General features: G+C 44.0%; 1 protein-coding gene across 1 annotated transcript; it reads right to left on the bottom strand.

The window, feature by feature from the left end:
* Positions 1 to 5,489: 5,489 nt before the first annotated feature.
* On the bottom strand, positions 5,490 to 10,257 carry TSN (translin). The gene is made up of 6 exons (XM_056861276.1): positions 10,192 to 10,257; positions 9,148 to 9,241; positions 8,381 to 8,477; positions 7,636 to 7,751; positions 6,909 to 6,988; positions 5,490 to 5,766 (listed from the first exon to the last, which is right to left on the bottom strand). The coding sequence occupies exons 1-6, from the start codon at positions 10,255 to 10,257 to the stop codon at positions 5,530 to 5,532; spliced, it is 690 nt and encodes a 229-aa protein (XP_056717254.1). The 3' UTR covers positions 5,490 to 5,529.
* Between the last annotated feature and the right edge of the window lie 3,655 nt (positions 10,258 to 13,912).

The raw sequence follows: 13,912 nt of genomic DNA, 5'->3' as shown, positions 1-13,912 counted from the left end.
ATTTGTAAATAGGTAAGTCAGCAAAGATGACAAAATATTGCATTGTCAGTCTGGCAGACGAATAGGCCATAGCTTGTGAAGACTTGTTCAAGGGAGGCAGGCCCTTCAGACGTGGACTGCTAGGAACATCTTCTCATATGGCAATCAGGAGGTATTTGGCAACAGATTACAAGGAGCAGGTCTCTTGAAAGGAAACATTGAGCTAATATTGTGGGGCTAAGAGAAAGCGTGTGAGGTGTTTGACTCTGCATGATTGTTCGGGGGGGGGGGAAAGAATCTTGACAATATATGATAGAGGTTTCGTTGTGCATTTATTATAACAGCATTAGGCAACATCCAGGTCCAATTTAGAACAGTATTAACCCCAAAAAGGAGAATGTTTAGATGGTATAATTATCTTCTGATGTCAGCTTGCTCGCCCAACAAGTATTTCCTTTAGTAGCTGGTCCTTTTGGGGTTTGCATTTTTTGCGGTTTGGCTCTTCTTTGTCTGCTTTTATCCTCAAGCCCAAGAAGGTGCTAGTCTAGTTTTACTTTTTATCAAATGCATGTAAAATATAAAACTCAAAAGGGAAGCCAGCATTTCTTCAGAGTTCACTCACAAACATTTCAGAACATTTATAGAATCCTCTGGATAAGCAATACTCTATGGATCACTGGATTTATTTTTAAAGGGCGAAAAATCCATTGTAGAAGTTCAAGGAATGTGATGCATCAGAAGTAGTTCTGAACTGTGCTTCTGTGTAACAAGGTTCAGTTACCTCTCCTAACTTGTGATTATTTAAATGATGTAATCTAGTGTATTTCAAAATTTTAATTTAAAAGGAGTTCCATTGCATTATACTGTAGATTAACATCATAAAATGTTTTAATATTTTATTGTTCCTTTGAGCAGTTTGGTGCATTTCTTGTTTGAATACCAACATTTTAAAAATTACAACAGCCTCCCACCCAACAAAACAAAATCTGTTATGGGCAAATACTGTACCCTGTACCACAGCCAAATTAAAACACCTATAATTCTAGTGGAAGAATAAGATTTAGTAGGGACTGTTATCAATGGTAAGCACTTTCTTAAACCCTTGTCGTGAATTCTCAATCCATTTCTGAAATTACTAAATACTGCTGAATTGCAATATTTTGAAAGAACGGTAAACTCTGTTTGCCCATTTTGACCCTATTTCTTCTGGATAACGTAAAGCAAGTTTATAGCTAGTGATCTTAGGCTTTGATAAAAACATGTGTTTCTGAAGGTGGAGTTAAGTTTCCAGTACATATCTAAGGTAGGAGAGACGTACAATGATGTGCATATGCCCAGCACAGATCTATAATACTAGTTATGACCTTCAATAACAATTAGTCTTGTGGTACTATTAAAGACAAACAGATTGAGGCATAAGAGGCTTTTGCCAGAATAAATTGGTTGTCTTTAAAGCTGCCATGGGAATCCATTTGGGTTTGCTCTAAGAAAGCATAATTGCCCCACTGGTGTTTCTTATCTTGGTGGGGGGACACAGTTTTGTAGCTAGACCTACCCCAAGGTATTCATTCCTTTACGCTCACCCGGTGTCCCAAAACTTGCTCACCTAATATATAGCTTTGACCGTGATTCTCTTCCTGGTCTCACCCCTGGCTAGTAGGAGTTGATGTTGTCTGTTCTGAATGAGTGGCTTGTTTGCATATTAAAGCTCAGTATGTGTGAATGAAAACAACACACATGGCTACAGAATGGCCATAACTCTTGAGGGTTTTCTAACTTTCACCCAATTTACCTTTTCCTTGCTTGTCAGTGCACAAAAGATCTGAATCTTGGAAGTGGGTTGCATTAAGTTTTCAAACATTTCTGCACAACATAAAAGGCATCAGTAGCCTCCAAGACTAGTTATTTTTGAACACTACTATTACAAAACACAGATGGGCTACAACATGTTGCATGGAATTTACAAAAAATACCAAGTCGAAATATGGGCTTGAATGACCTTTGAAACAGGCAGTATGGTTGGAAGGATGAAGTATTTGTTTGCTTCATTTATACCCCACCCTTCCTCCTCAATGGGGCCGCTAAGTGGCTCACCTTGTTATCCTTGTCTCCGTTTTATCCTCACAATAACCCTAACTGGCCCAAGGATCCCCACCAAGCTTCCATGCCTGAGTGAGGATTCCAACCTGGGTCTTCCGCACACTAGCCACTACACAACACTGGCTCAGTTGCTAAGTCAAATAAGTAAGCCGAGACAAAGGCTCCAGGCCCTGATGCGAGTTCAATGCACCTTAAAGACTAACAGCATTTCTTCCAGCATAAGCTTGTATGAATTAGACCACACTTCCTTAAGATGCTGTTGAACTCCTATTGTATTTTACTGCTAAACTAGCACAGGTACTAATCTTGAAGTTTCATTATGGAAGACTCCCCTGATAGGGAAGCAATCAATAGCACATTTACTTGGATTGTTGTTCCTAGCTTCTGACCTTAAGGCCCTTAACATCTTGTATGTTCATTTCCTGGTTATGTTTCACTTTGGCCTTTTAGGTCAATAAGCTCACCTTGACTGTACCATCAATACACCAATTTCAAACTGCAAAGGCATACAGAGACTGGGTGACAACCCCTCCCCTTATGAAACTTCCTCCCCACAGACACTTCAATCAAATTTGTCGATCCCACAAAGGATTCATTTTTTTAAAAAAGAATTAGCACAGCTCCCATGCCTTCAACTGTCGCCAAGTTACAACCCTTCCCATTTCTCTTGTTTATGAAAGCCCTCACCACTATTTGGAAGTTACATTCCCACAACACAACTGTACTTTGACAGGAAATAGGTCCTGGGGGTGGGAACATTGTCGCACCAGAAACCCTGTAGCAGACTTGAATTATACTCTGTTTCTGAGTTTGTGTCTGAACCTTGATATTGCATTTTGTACTAATATCCGGTGGTCAGCAACTACAGTAATTTCTCTATTAATATGTCTCTCTCCACCCTTCTCGGCTCCAACTGTTGAGTTTTTTCAGCCTACCAAAAACATTTTAGATACATCTAAGCTGGTCTTCTAGCACTTGGAGGTTAATACAAAAAGTAAAGAATACATTCAACTGTCAGAAGAGGCTAGCTTTTGTTGCGTAGCTATTTACTGCTTTTATTTTTTTTAGTGAGAGTAGTTCAACAGTGGAATTGGCTGCCATGGGAGGTGGTGAGCTCCCCTCACTGGCAGTCCTCAAGCAGCAGCTGGACAAACACTTGTCAGGGATGCTCTAGGCTCATCTTTCATTCAGCAGGGGGTTGGACTAGATGGCCTTTATGGACCCTTCCAACTCTATGCCTTCTATAAAGCATTCAAGATTAGTACTCCTGGCCAAAGGAGCACACTTGAAGCGGGAGGGGGGGCTGTGTGTGCACAGAACCCTTTCAACAAGGTTAGAATTTCCACCAGTTTGGACAAAGACCGAATCCAGGCCCTCACTCTTCCTTCCAGAACTTTAACCTCTTTAAAAGGGTTCCATCTGCCCAGCCCCAGCTATTGGAATAGAAAGGGAGAGGCAACACATTTATCATGTTTGGGCACATGTTTCCAGCTGGAAATAACCACAGCCAAAAGGATCTTTGGGGTTGCATCCCACAGAACATTTCTACTTATGGAAGAGCTCTCGCATGAGCAGAAACACAAAGACACTGAAAACACCCCTTGTGCTACGTGAACTTCCCTGTATCCCATCTTGCATTTCTGTAGAATTGTAATGTGCTTTTCTTTGTAAAGAACTCTCAAAGGGACTCTTCACCTTCCCAAACAGACACTTTGTAATCCTTTTATCACTGTCAATTTATATGTTCTTTGCTAGTATACATTTGTGGATTTGGGAACCTGCAATTCTCTTAATGAACTTTAACTTTGAGATGGACCTCATTTATAGATCTGACTGCCTCCATCAACCATCCCAGCTATAGTAACATTTGTCACACATATTTAGTTAGAAGATAACTTATTGCTGAAAGAGCAGAGACAACAACAAAATTCTAATGGTTAAATGTTTAAATTAAAAGACTGATTTTTATAAAGGCAGAAACACATCTTCTGTGTGCACTGATATACACCAGTTTGCACATTAACAGCATTCCGATGCGCTTCTTTAGATCCCATAAAATCTAAACTGAATTAGGTGCCCTCTCCCCCAATATAAGCACCAAAAGAAGGAAGAGGAGAACTGCTGAAGAACAGGGTTCTCTTTATTTACCCAGATTAACAATGGAAGCATTTTCTTCCCAGTGAACATTTAATAAAAAAACATAACCAGAACAAGGCAAAAATTTTACAAACAAAGTTACTTACAGCTACTAATTTGTAAAGTATGAAGATATTCTTTGGATGTGACCATTATCAAAGGAAAACTTTAGGGTGAAAAATCCAACAACGCATACAACATGAAAAATGACACTATACACTGAAGAAAGAAACATATGTAAATTTGCTTTGGAAGATGGGCATTAAGCACTAATGCAGAAGAGAAACACATACAAGTGACCGGTCATTTTGCTTTGTATCCGCAACTTAGAGACTATACTACTAAGGCTGCGATCCTCTATACACAATGAAGTAGAAGAACTTGCCTCCAAGTAAGTGTGTTTAGGATCAAGAGAAGGGCAATAATTTAGCTATTTTCATTAGTCAAATACTTTCTTTACTGCCACCTTAGGGTCTTACAAAGAGATGCAATACAAAATGATAGAAATATGAAACAAGTCACCTGGAATCTAAAGGATCACAAATACCGCCAACAAAATGCTCCTACCATTAGCATCTGTCTACTGGCCTCCACAAGTGCATGCTTAAAGCCAACACATGCAACAGATGTTTTAGGATTTGTGATCCTTAAATGTCTGGTGTATACTTAATGCCATGCCTATAAGCAGCCTATAAGAGTCAAAAGACTCTACAACAAAATTCAAAGACTAGGTTATGCAAATCAAGTTCTTAAGTATATAAAAAGTATCAGAGTGTAGTAAAACAATGTTTCTTTGAAAACAAATTCCCAATGATATGGCTATTGATCAGATTATCCTTTTTTGCTTTAATGCAATACACAATTACTAGTATGAGTAGAAATGAAGTGTCCCAACCATGTTTTAACGATCAAGATATTTATATACCAGCTGCAGTACCCCCATCTTAGTTCACACTGAGCGGTGTGGACGTCCAGAAGGACAAGGCTCAGCACGTCCGAAAGGAAAAATTAAACTGTGGCCCAGCAGCAGACAACGCTTATGCCTGCTTGTGCAGAGCTAACAAATAGTTATGGCTGCAGTTCATAAAACCCAGTTTGTTTACAACATGGTAACTCATGCCGCAAACACAGCCACTAGTCAGGTGTTCACAGAGGAGTTGAGTGCTTTCATGTGAACATACAAAACATTCAGTAGGAAAAAAACATGGTTTTTCAGCTTGTGGTTCCTCTTGGCTACTGCTGGAGGCTCAATTAAAGCTCCTTCATTGGCAGCAAAACTGAGGCAATAATTGACCCAGTTCCACATGCCCTTATTTATTTCTCCCCACCAGCACCATCTGTTTCCTCCTTGTTAAGCCCTCTGATTGACAGGTCATAAACCACCTCCTCAATCTTCTTGACATCATACTTGAGGCCATCGTACCGCTTCCTCAGGGAGTCATTCTTCAAGTTCAGGAGGCGGAAGCCAGAATCCAGCTCATTGATGAATGCAGAGATGCGGAGGGGGCGAGAGTAGTCTCCAGCTGTGACACTGTTCACTGCTAGCCTAGACTATTAAAACACAGAGTTGGGCACACTAAGTAGGGAAGCATGTCAGAACTGAAATAACCCAACAAGAATCCAGAATAAAATTAACTTCTGAGTAAGAAGTAATTGTTTTGTCCCTTTCAGAGTGGGACTTTTAGCGCTTTCAGCAAAAACCTGAGGAGTACGTCTGATGAAGCCTCAATCCTAAGGGTTTTTTATTTCTATTATTTGTTTTATTTATTTAGAACATTTTCTGCCTCTGCAGGAAACCTGCCTGAGGTGGCTTACAAGTTAAACATGATACAGAGAACAGACAAGTTAAAAGAAGAAGACGACTTGGTTTTTATATGCCGACTTTCTCTGCCACTTAAGGGAGAATCAAACCGTCTTACAATCGCCTTCCCTTCCCCTCCCCACAACAGACACCCTGTGAGGTAGGTGGGGCTGAGAGAGAATGACTTGCCCAAGGTCACCCAGCTGGTTTCGTGTGTAGGAGTGGGGAAACAAATCCAGTTCACCAGATTAGCCTCCGCAGCTCATGTGGAGGAGTGGGGAATCAAACCCGGTTCTCCAGATCAGACTCCACTGCTCCAAACCACTACATCATGCTGGCTTTTTTTTTTTTTTGATTAACTATCAACGCAGCATTAAAAAAACATGCTAGAGCGTGAACACAGGACAAAACATACAATCTTTAAAACAATCTCATAAAACAGGCTACAACAGACTGTAAAAACCATGTAAGAGGTCAACCCCTAATTAAAACGCTGGGTAAAGAGGTGGGTGCCTAGATGAGAGTACCATGGGTGCAAAGCAAGACTCATGGGGCAAGGCATTCCACAAACAAGGTACCACCGCTGGCAAAGCCCTGACTCTGGTCACTAACTGTCTTACCTCAGCAAGCGGGGTCACGGACCGCTAAGTTTGTGAGGAGGATCAACTATTTTAGTGACTAATATGCCACCAGGACTACTAGCAGAAGGCCTATCTTTGTTTACACTGGGTAGGTGAACTAGCAGTTTAATCAAAAATGAATTAACCTCAAGCTTTGCTCAATAACAATACATGAGAAAATGCATGGCATTCGTTTGTTGTTACTTACAGGCTGGCTATGTCGGTAACAATACATAGGATAGTTATACAACTTTTCAGTACTCTCCACTTACCAGCTCACTAGCAAGAGTCAGCACTCCAGAGAGGTAATCCTCAATATCCAGATGGAAACCCTTCTCTCTTTCAGCTTCAACTGCAAAGGAAAAGAATTAATCTGAATTCATCTCTGACACCAATACCAGCAGCAAACCAGGCAAACAATTTTCTCAACAGACTCAGAAAGATTTCAAAGATGCAGGATCCCTTGTGCTACTTCAAGTCAGGCCTTCCTCTTCATCAACTCATCTGAGCACTGAATCAAAGGAGATATAGCAAAAGTGGCAGAGCAGGTTCTTTTCAAGCAAGAGGTTTCCAGTTCTATCCCCAGTGCCTCCAGTTCAATGAGTTTCAAGCAATGAGGGTAAAAAGACCTCTGTCCATGACCCAGGCAGTCTTGCTGCAATCCAGACCAGACATTGTTGGGCTAAACAGATTGAAGTCTAGCTTGTATGGTAGTTACACAAGATTGACGCCCAAATTGCGCCCAAAATTGTTGTTACTGATCCGTATTCTTACTATGGACAGTTCACATTTTTGTAAACTGTTTATAACTTTGCCAACGTAGCTCCAAAACATTGAACATATTGCTACCAGGTTTACTATTTTTCAAGATAAAGGAAACAAGTCAAAATGTGAGGAAGGAGTCTTTCTGCATCTTAATTTCAAGCCAGGGCAAACGTTTTGCTAATTCTCTAAAGAAAAAGGCATTTATCCCACTCTAGTGGAAAACTGATTACCTACTTCCAAGTATTTCTGTAACAGCCTCCCGGGTCACTAATGTCTCTGTCTCCAAGTAGACAACAAATGCTGCCAAGAATACCAAGCGCTGCAGCACAAACCTCCAATGTTCATGAAATCTGTACGGAAAATTCAGATGTTTAAGCTTGTTGTGACAGCCTTTAACAATTAAGGCTTCTAGATAGCAGAATAAGGTAGGTAAGCTTAACACATAAGAAAATTGCTTCTGAATCTATACCAAGCACGTTTTTATCATCCCCTACCTTTCCTCAAGGAGCTTGGCAGTTATGGGAAGATAATCTCCCATTTTATCTTCACAACGCCACTGCAAGCAATATGATATTGAGACGCAGTGACTGGCTCAAGGTCGCCCAAGGACATTTAAGTTGACATTTGAACCCAGGTCTGCTCAGACACAGGGGTCCAGCTCATGAACCACTACACCACACTAGACCAACTGAGTAGCAAAATGCTTCTGCTCTCCCACATCCCTCTACCTGAATTATGAGGACATGAAGCAGATCAAAACTGTTCATGTACACATTAACTTCCTGGAACTCAGCTTCCTGCCAAACAAATCACTCTTCTCTCCAGAAGACTTGGCCTTCGTTTTTCATTTTAAAACATTGTTAGAGAATTGGGGGGAGGGGCTAGATAAGAGAGTAGATTGTATTCCATGGGGATGCACTGTGCTGTATTAGCAAAGTTGTTGAGTCCCCCAGGTGGGGAGAAGAGGTAGCTTACTCACCTGTAATACTGATCTGCAGGAAATTTTATTTTCAGCGAGGCCAGCTGTGCTCTTACTGTGCCAAAGTGTTCACGAGCCTTCTGACACTTCTTTGGTACTGAAATTAGAGAACAAGCAAATAGCATTGATAGCATTCTCAGCCAAGAGGGGAAACAGCTAGGTATTCAGTTTATTTTACAAATTTCAAGCATTAAAACCATCAGCAAAAATTGTTAAGTGGAAAATGTACAAGCTTTCATGGCTACAAGTCCACTTTGTGCTACAGTTTTGAATATTCAACTGATCAGCTAATCAAGTATTTTTTGCCTGGTTCACTACTCTACATCTTCTGTTCACAAAGAACAGGAGCCTACATTCTTAACAGTATGTGGCACTCATTCGTCAAGGGAATTCATCCTGACATTTTATCATCAGTCTCACTAATATAGCATGCCTATCACACTCTCAGCAATGTGATTATATACCAAAGGCAAGACACCAGCAGATCTTTTTTTTTAATATAATTTTTATTTTTAACAAAACAAACAGTAAAATTAAAAGAAAAAAGAGAATTATAAAAGGGTATTTATACATCGTATTCAATAAAATTCAGTATTCAATATAAACATCATATCCAAAAATACCCTTTCCCCCCACCCACCGGAAAAAAAAGTGACCCATCACCAGACTTCCGAAGAAGTGTCTGGTAGTTTTGTTTACCAATTGTATAAAATTTTATTTTATTAAAAATAATAATAAAAAAAATAAAAAAATATATCTTGACTTACTGTCCTGGAATCCAGAACCTTGGTGGACCCCCTGTAGCACTGTCAGAATTTCCCGAGCTGTTTGCTCCAGAGTTTGAACAACTTTCCTGATCTCCTGTAAATAGCAACAAAAAACAGGACATAACAAGGCAAAACAACCTAATCACACATTTAGATCAACTGCACCTGCAGCACTTTCACCTGACTGCATTACAAGAAGAATTGAGGGGGGTGGCCTGCCTCAGCCTACTTTGGATCAACACCTGTTTGGCTCTTCCATCCCCACAACTGTCTCATGCAGTGAACATTTGTCCTGGTCAAAAGAGTGGCAACTTTTACAGGAATTGTAGTAATTGCTTCCAAAGGAAGCATTCTATGAAATCCCAAACATGATGGCATTGTGTACTGTTGCCTTGTGTATATATCTGGTTTGCTAACATTTGTACACAGCCTTTTTTTCAAGAATGGCCTTTGGTATAGTACACACAACACAAAAGGATAAAGGGACAAGGCAGAAAGGGTTGTCACTAAGATAGCCGCTCCACCTTTAACTTAGTTGCTTGAGAGTGGAGATTTCCACAGGAAGAGCTTTCCTAACGCCCCCCCCCCCGCCGCACGTACCTCTTCTGTGCAACACAAGTAGTAGAAAAGGGCCAGAGTCCAGTAGCACCTGAAAGACTAACAAGAGTATTTTCTAGCAGGGTGTGAGCTTTTGTGAGCCACAGCGTGAACAGTGGCTCCCGAAAGCTCACACCCTGCCAGAAAATATTTTTGTTAAGTCTTTAAGGTGCTACTGGACTCTTGCTTTTTTCTCTGAAGAAGTGAGCTGTGGCTCCCGAAAGCTCACACCCTGCCAGAAAATATTTTTGTTAAGTCTTTAAGGTGCTCCTGGACTCTGGCCCTTTTCTACGCCTGCAGACAGACTAACCCGGCGACCCACTGTGCAACACAAGGCACCAAAGAACAATAATGGCCCATTAGCGGGTCTTCGCTAAAGGCCTGCGGAGGCTTGCTGGAGCTCCCCGGGGCCACCCCAGAGAAGGCCGCGCTCCTGCCCGCCCTCACCTCGCGGATATCCTGGTCGGCCGTGAGAACCCCCTGCAAAGTGATGAACATCTCGCTGACAGACATGACGGCCGCAAAAGAAAACGCGCCTCTCCACGCTTCTGCCGCCGCGCCGCGCCTTCCTTTGACCGCCCGGAAAGGGAGACCATAGAGACTAGCGCTACGTCACCGTTCCAGTCCGGACGGGCACTTCCGGTCTAGAACTGAATCGGGTTGGTTGTCCCTCCTTGCTCTTCCAGTGCGAAAACGAGACGGCGACGCCTAGAGCGACGCTACTGTGCGACCATAGAGAAGCCCAGGCGCCGGAAGTCACAGAGGACGTGGGAGGGGGGAGGTCGAAGGAAGTCAGGCCGGGCGGAAAGGAGCGGCGGTGGGCGGGGCTATCCTTCCCCCGCTGAGGGAATACGCCTCTCAGCTGTTTGGCGGCCGTTTCTTGCTGGCCGGTGGTGGCCGTTGCTTCAGGCCGTTGCTTCCACGCCTGTCCGTTCCCTGGGCGATGAAGGGGCGGCTGCCCCCGGCCTCCCTCCTCAGCCGGCCTCCGCTGCGTGTTGAAACCTGCTTGTTTTAAGGTAGACCAGAGGCAGACGAAGAGTCGGCCTCCCTACTTCTTTTTTAAGGTGGATCAGAAGCAGAGAATTCACAGTGGGTCGCCGTGTTAGTCTGTCTGCAGTGGTAGAAAAGGGCCAGAGTCCAGTAGCACCTGAAAGACTAACAAGAATGTTTTCTGGCAGGGTGTGAGTTTTCGGGAGCCACAGCTCGCTTCTTCAGAGAAAAGGGCAAGAGTCCAGTAGCACCTGAAAGACTAACAAGAATGTTTTCTGGCAGGGTGTGAGTTTTCGGGAGCCACAGCTCGCTTCTTCAGAGAAAAGGGCCAGAGTCCAGGAGCACCTGAAAGACTAACAAGAATGTTTTCTGGCAGGGTCTGAGCTTTCGGGAGCCACAGCTCGCTTCTTCAGAGAAAAGGGCCAGAGTCCAGTAGCACCTGAAAGACTAACAAGAATGTTTTCTGGCAGGGTGTGAGTTTTCGGGAGCCACAGCTCGCTTCTTCAGAGAAAAGGGCAAGAGTCCAGTAGCACCTGAAAGACTAACAAGAATGTTTTCTGGCAGGGTGTGAGTTTTCGGGAGCCACAGCTCGCTTCTTCAGAGAAAAGGGCCAGAGTCCAGGAGCACCTGAAAGACTAACAAGAATGTTTTCTGGCAGGGTAGGAGCTTTCGGGAGCCACAGCTCGCTTCTTCAGAGAAAAGGGCCAGAGTCCAGTAGCACCTGAAAGACTAACAAGAATGTTTTCTGGCAGGGTGTGAGTTTTCGGGAGCCACAGCTCCCTTCTTCAGAGAAAAGGGCAAGAGTCCAGTAGCACCTGAAAGACTAACAAGAATGTTTTCTGGCAGGGTGTGAGCTTTCAGGAGCCACAGCTCGCTTCTTCAGAGAAAAGGGCAAGAGTCCAGTAGCACCTGAAAGACTAACAAGAATGTTTTCTGGCAGGGTCTGAGCTTTCGGGAGCCACAGCTCGCTTCTTCAGAGAAAAGGGCCAGAGTCCAGTAGCACCTGAAAGACTAACAAGAATGTTTTCTGGCAGGGTGTGAGTTTTCGGGAGCCACAGCTCGCTTCTTCAGAGAAAAGGGCAAGAGTCCAGTAGCACCTGAAAGACTAACAAGAATGTTTTCTGGCAGGGTGTGAGTTTTCGGGAGCCACAGCTCGCTTCTTCAGAGAAAAGGGCCAGAGTCCAGGAGCACCTGAAAGACTAACAAGAATGTTTTCTGGCAGGGTCTGAGCTTTCGGGAGCCACAGCTCGCTTCTTCAGAGAAAAGGGCCAGAGTCCAGTAGCACCTGAAAGACTAACAAGAATGTTTTCTGGCAGGGTGTGAGTTTTCGGGAGCCACAGCTCGCTTCTTCAGAGAAAAGGGCAAGAGTCCAGTAGCACCTGAAAGACTAACAAGAATGTTTTCTGGCAGGGTGTGAGTTTTCGGGAGCCACAGCTCGCTTCTTCAGAGAAAAGGGCCAGAGTCCAGGAGCACCTGAAAGACTAACAAGAATGTTTTCTGGCAGGGTAGGAGCTTTCGGGAGCCACAGCTCGCTTCTTCAGAGAAAAGGGCCAGAGTCCAGTAGCACCTGAAAGACTAACAAGAATGTTTTCTGGCAGGGTGTGAGTTTTCGGGAGCCACAGCTCCCTTCTTCAGAGAAAAGGGCAAGAGTCCAGTAGCACCTGAAAGACTAACAAGAATGTTTTCTGGCAGGGTGTGAGCTTTCAGGAGCCACAGCTCGCTTCTTCAGAGAAAAGGGCAAGAGTCCAGTAGCACCTGAAAGACTAACAAGAATGTTTTCTGGCAGGGTCTGAGCTTTCGGGAGCCACAGCTCGCTTCTTCAGAGAAAAGGGCCAGAGTCCAGTAGCACCTGAAAGACTAACAAGAATGTTTTCTGGCAGGGTGTGAGTTTTCGGGAGCCACAGCTCGCTTCTTCAGAGAAAAGGGCAAGAGTCCAGTAGCACCTGAAAGACTAACAAGAATGTTTTCTGGCAGGGTGTGAGTTTTCGGGAGCCACAGCTCGCTTCTTCAGAGAAAAGGGCCAGAGTCCAGGAGCACCTGAAAGACTAACAAGAATGTTTTCTGGCAGGGTCTGAGCTTTCGGGAGCCACAGCTCGCTTCTTCAGAGAAAAGGGCCAGAGTCCAGTAGCACCTGAAAGACTAACAAGAATGTTTTCTGGCAGGGTGTGAGTTTTCGGGAGCCACAGCTCGCTTCTTCAGAGAAAAGGGCAAGAGTCCAGTAGCACCTGAAAGACTAACAAGAATGTTTTCTGGCAGGGTGTGAGTTTTCGGGAGCCACAGCTCGCTTCTTCAGAGAAAAGGGCCAGAGTCCAGGAGCACCTGAAAGACTAACAAGAATGTTTTCTGGCAGGGTAGGAGCTTTCGGGAGCCACAGCTCGCTTCTTCAGAGAAAAGGGCCAGAGTCCAGTAGCACCTGAAAGACTAACAAGAATGTTTTCTGGCAGGGTGTGAGTTTTCGGGAGCCACAGCTCCCTTCTTCAGAGAAAAGGGCAAGAGTCCAGTAGCACCTGAAAGACTAACAAGAATGTTTTCTGGCAGGGTGTGAGCTTTCAGGAGCCACAGCTCGCTTCTTCAGAGAAAAGGGCAAGAGTCCAGTAGCACCTGAAAGACTAACAAGAATGTTTTCTGGCAGGGTCTGAGCTTTCGGGAGCCACAGCTCGCTTCTTCAGAGAAAAGGGCCAGAGTCCAGTAGCACCTGAAAGACTAACAAGAATGTTTTCTGGCAGGGTGTGAGTTTTCGGGAGCCACAGCTCGCTTCTTCAGAGAAAAGGGCAAGAGTCCAGTAGCACCTGAAAGACTAACAAGAATGTTTTCTGGCAGGGTGTGAGTTTTCGGGAGCCACAGCTCGCTTCTTCAGAGAAAAGGGCCAGAGTCCAGGAGCACCTGAAAGACTACCAAGAATGTTTTCTGGCAGGGTCTGAGCTTTCGGGAGCCACAGCTCGCTTCTTCAGAGAAAAGGGCCAGAGTCCAGTAGCACCTGAAAGACTAACAAGAATGTTTTCTGGCAGGGTGTGAGTTTTCGGGAGCCACAGCTCGCTTCTTCAGAGAAAAGGGCAAGAGTCCAGTAGCACCTGAAAGACTAACAAGAATGTTTTCTGGCAGGGTGTGAGTTTTCGGGAGCCACAGCTCGCTTCTTCAGAGAAAAGGGCCAGAGTCCAGGAGCACCTGAAAGACTAAC

Source organism: Euleptes europaea, chromosome 15, assembly GCF_029931775.1.
Source record: "Euleptes europaea isolate rEulEur1 chromosome 15, rEulEur1.hap1, whole genome shotgun sequence".
Lineage (NCBI taxonomy): Eukaryota > Metazoa > Chordata > Lepidosauria > Squamata > Sphaerodactylidae > Euleptes > Euleptes europaea.
The sequence above is the reverse complement of the archived record's forward strand: the minus strand, read 5'-3'. Positions and strand labels throughout refer to the sequence as shown.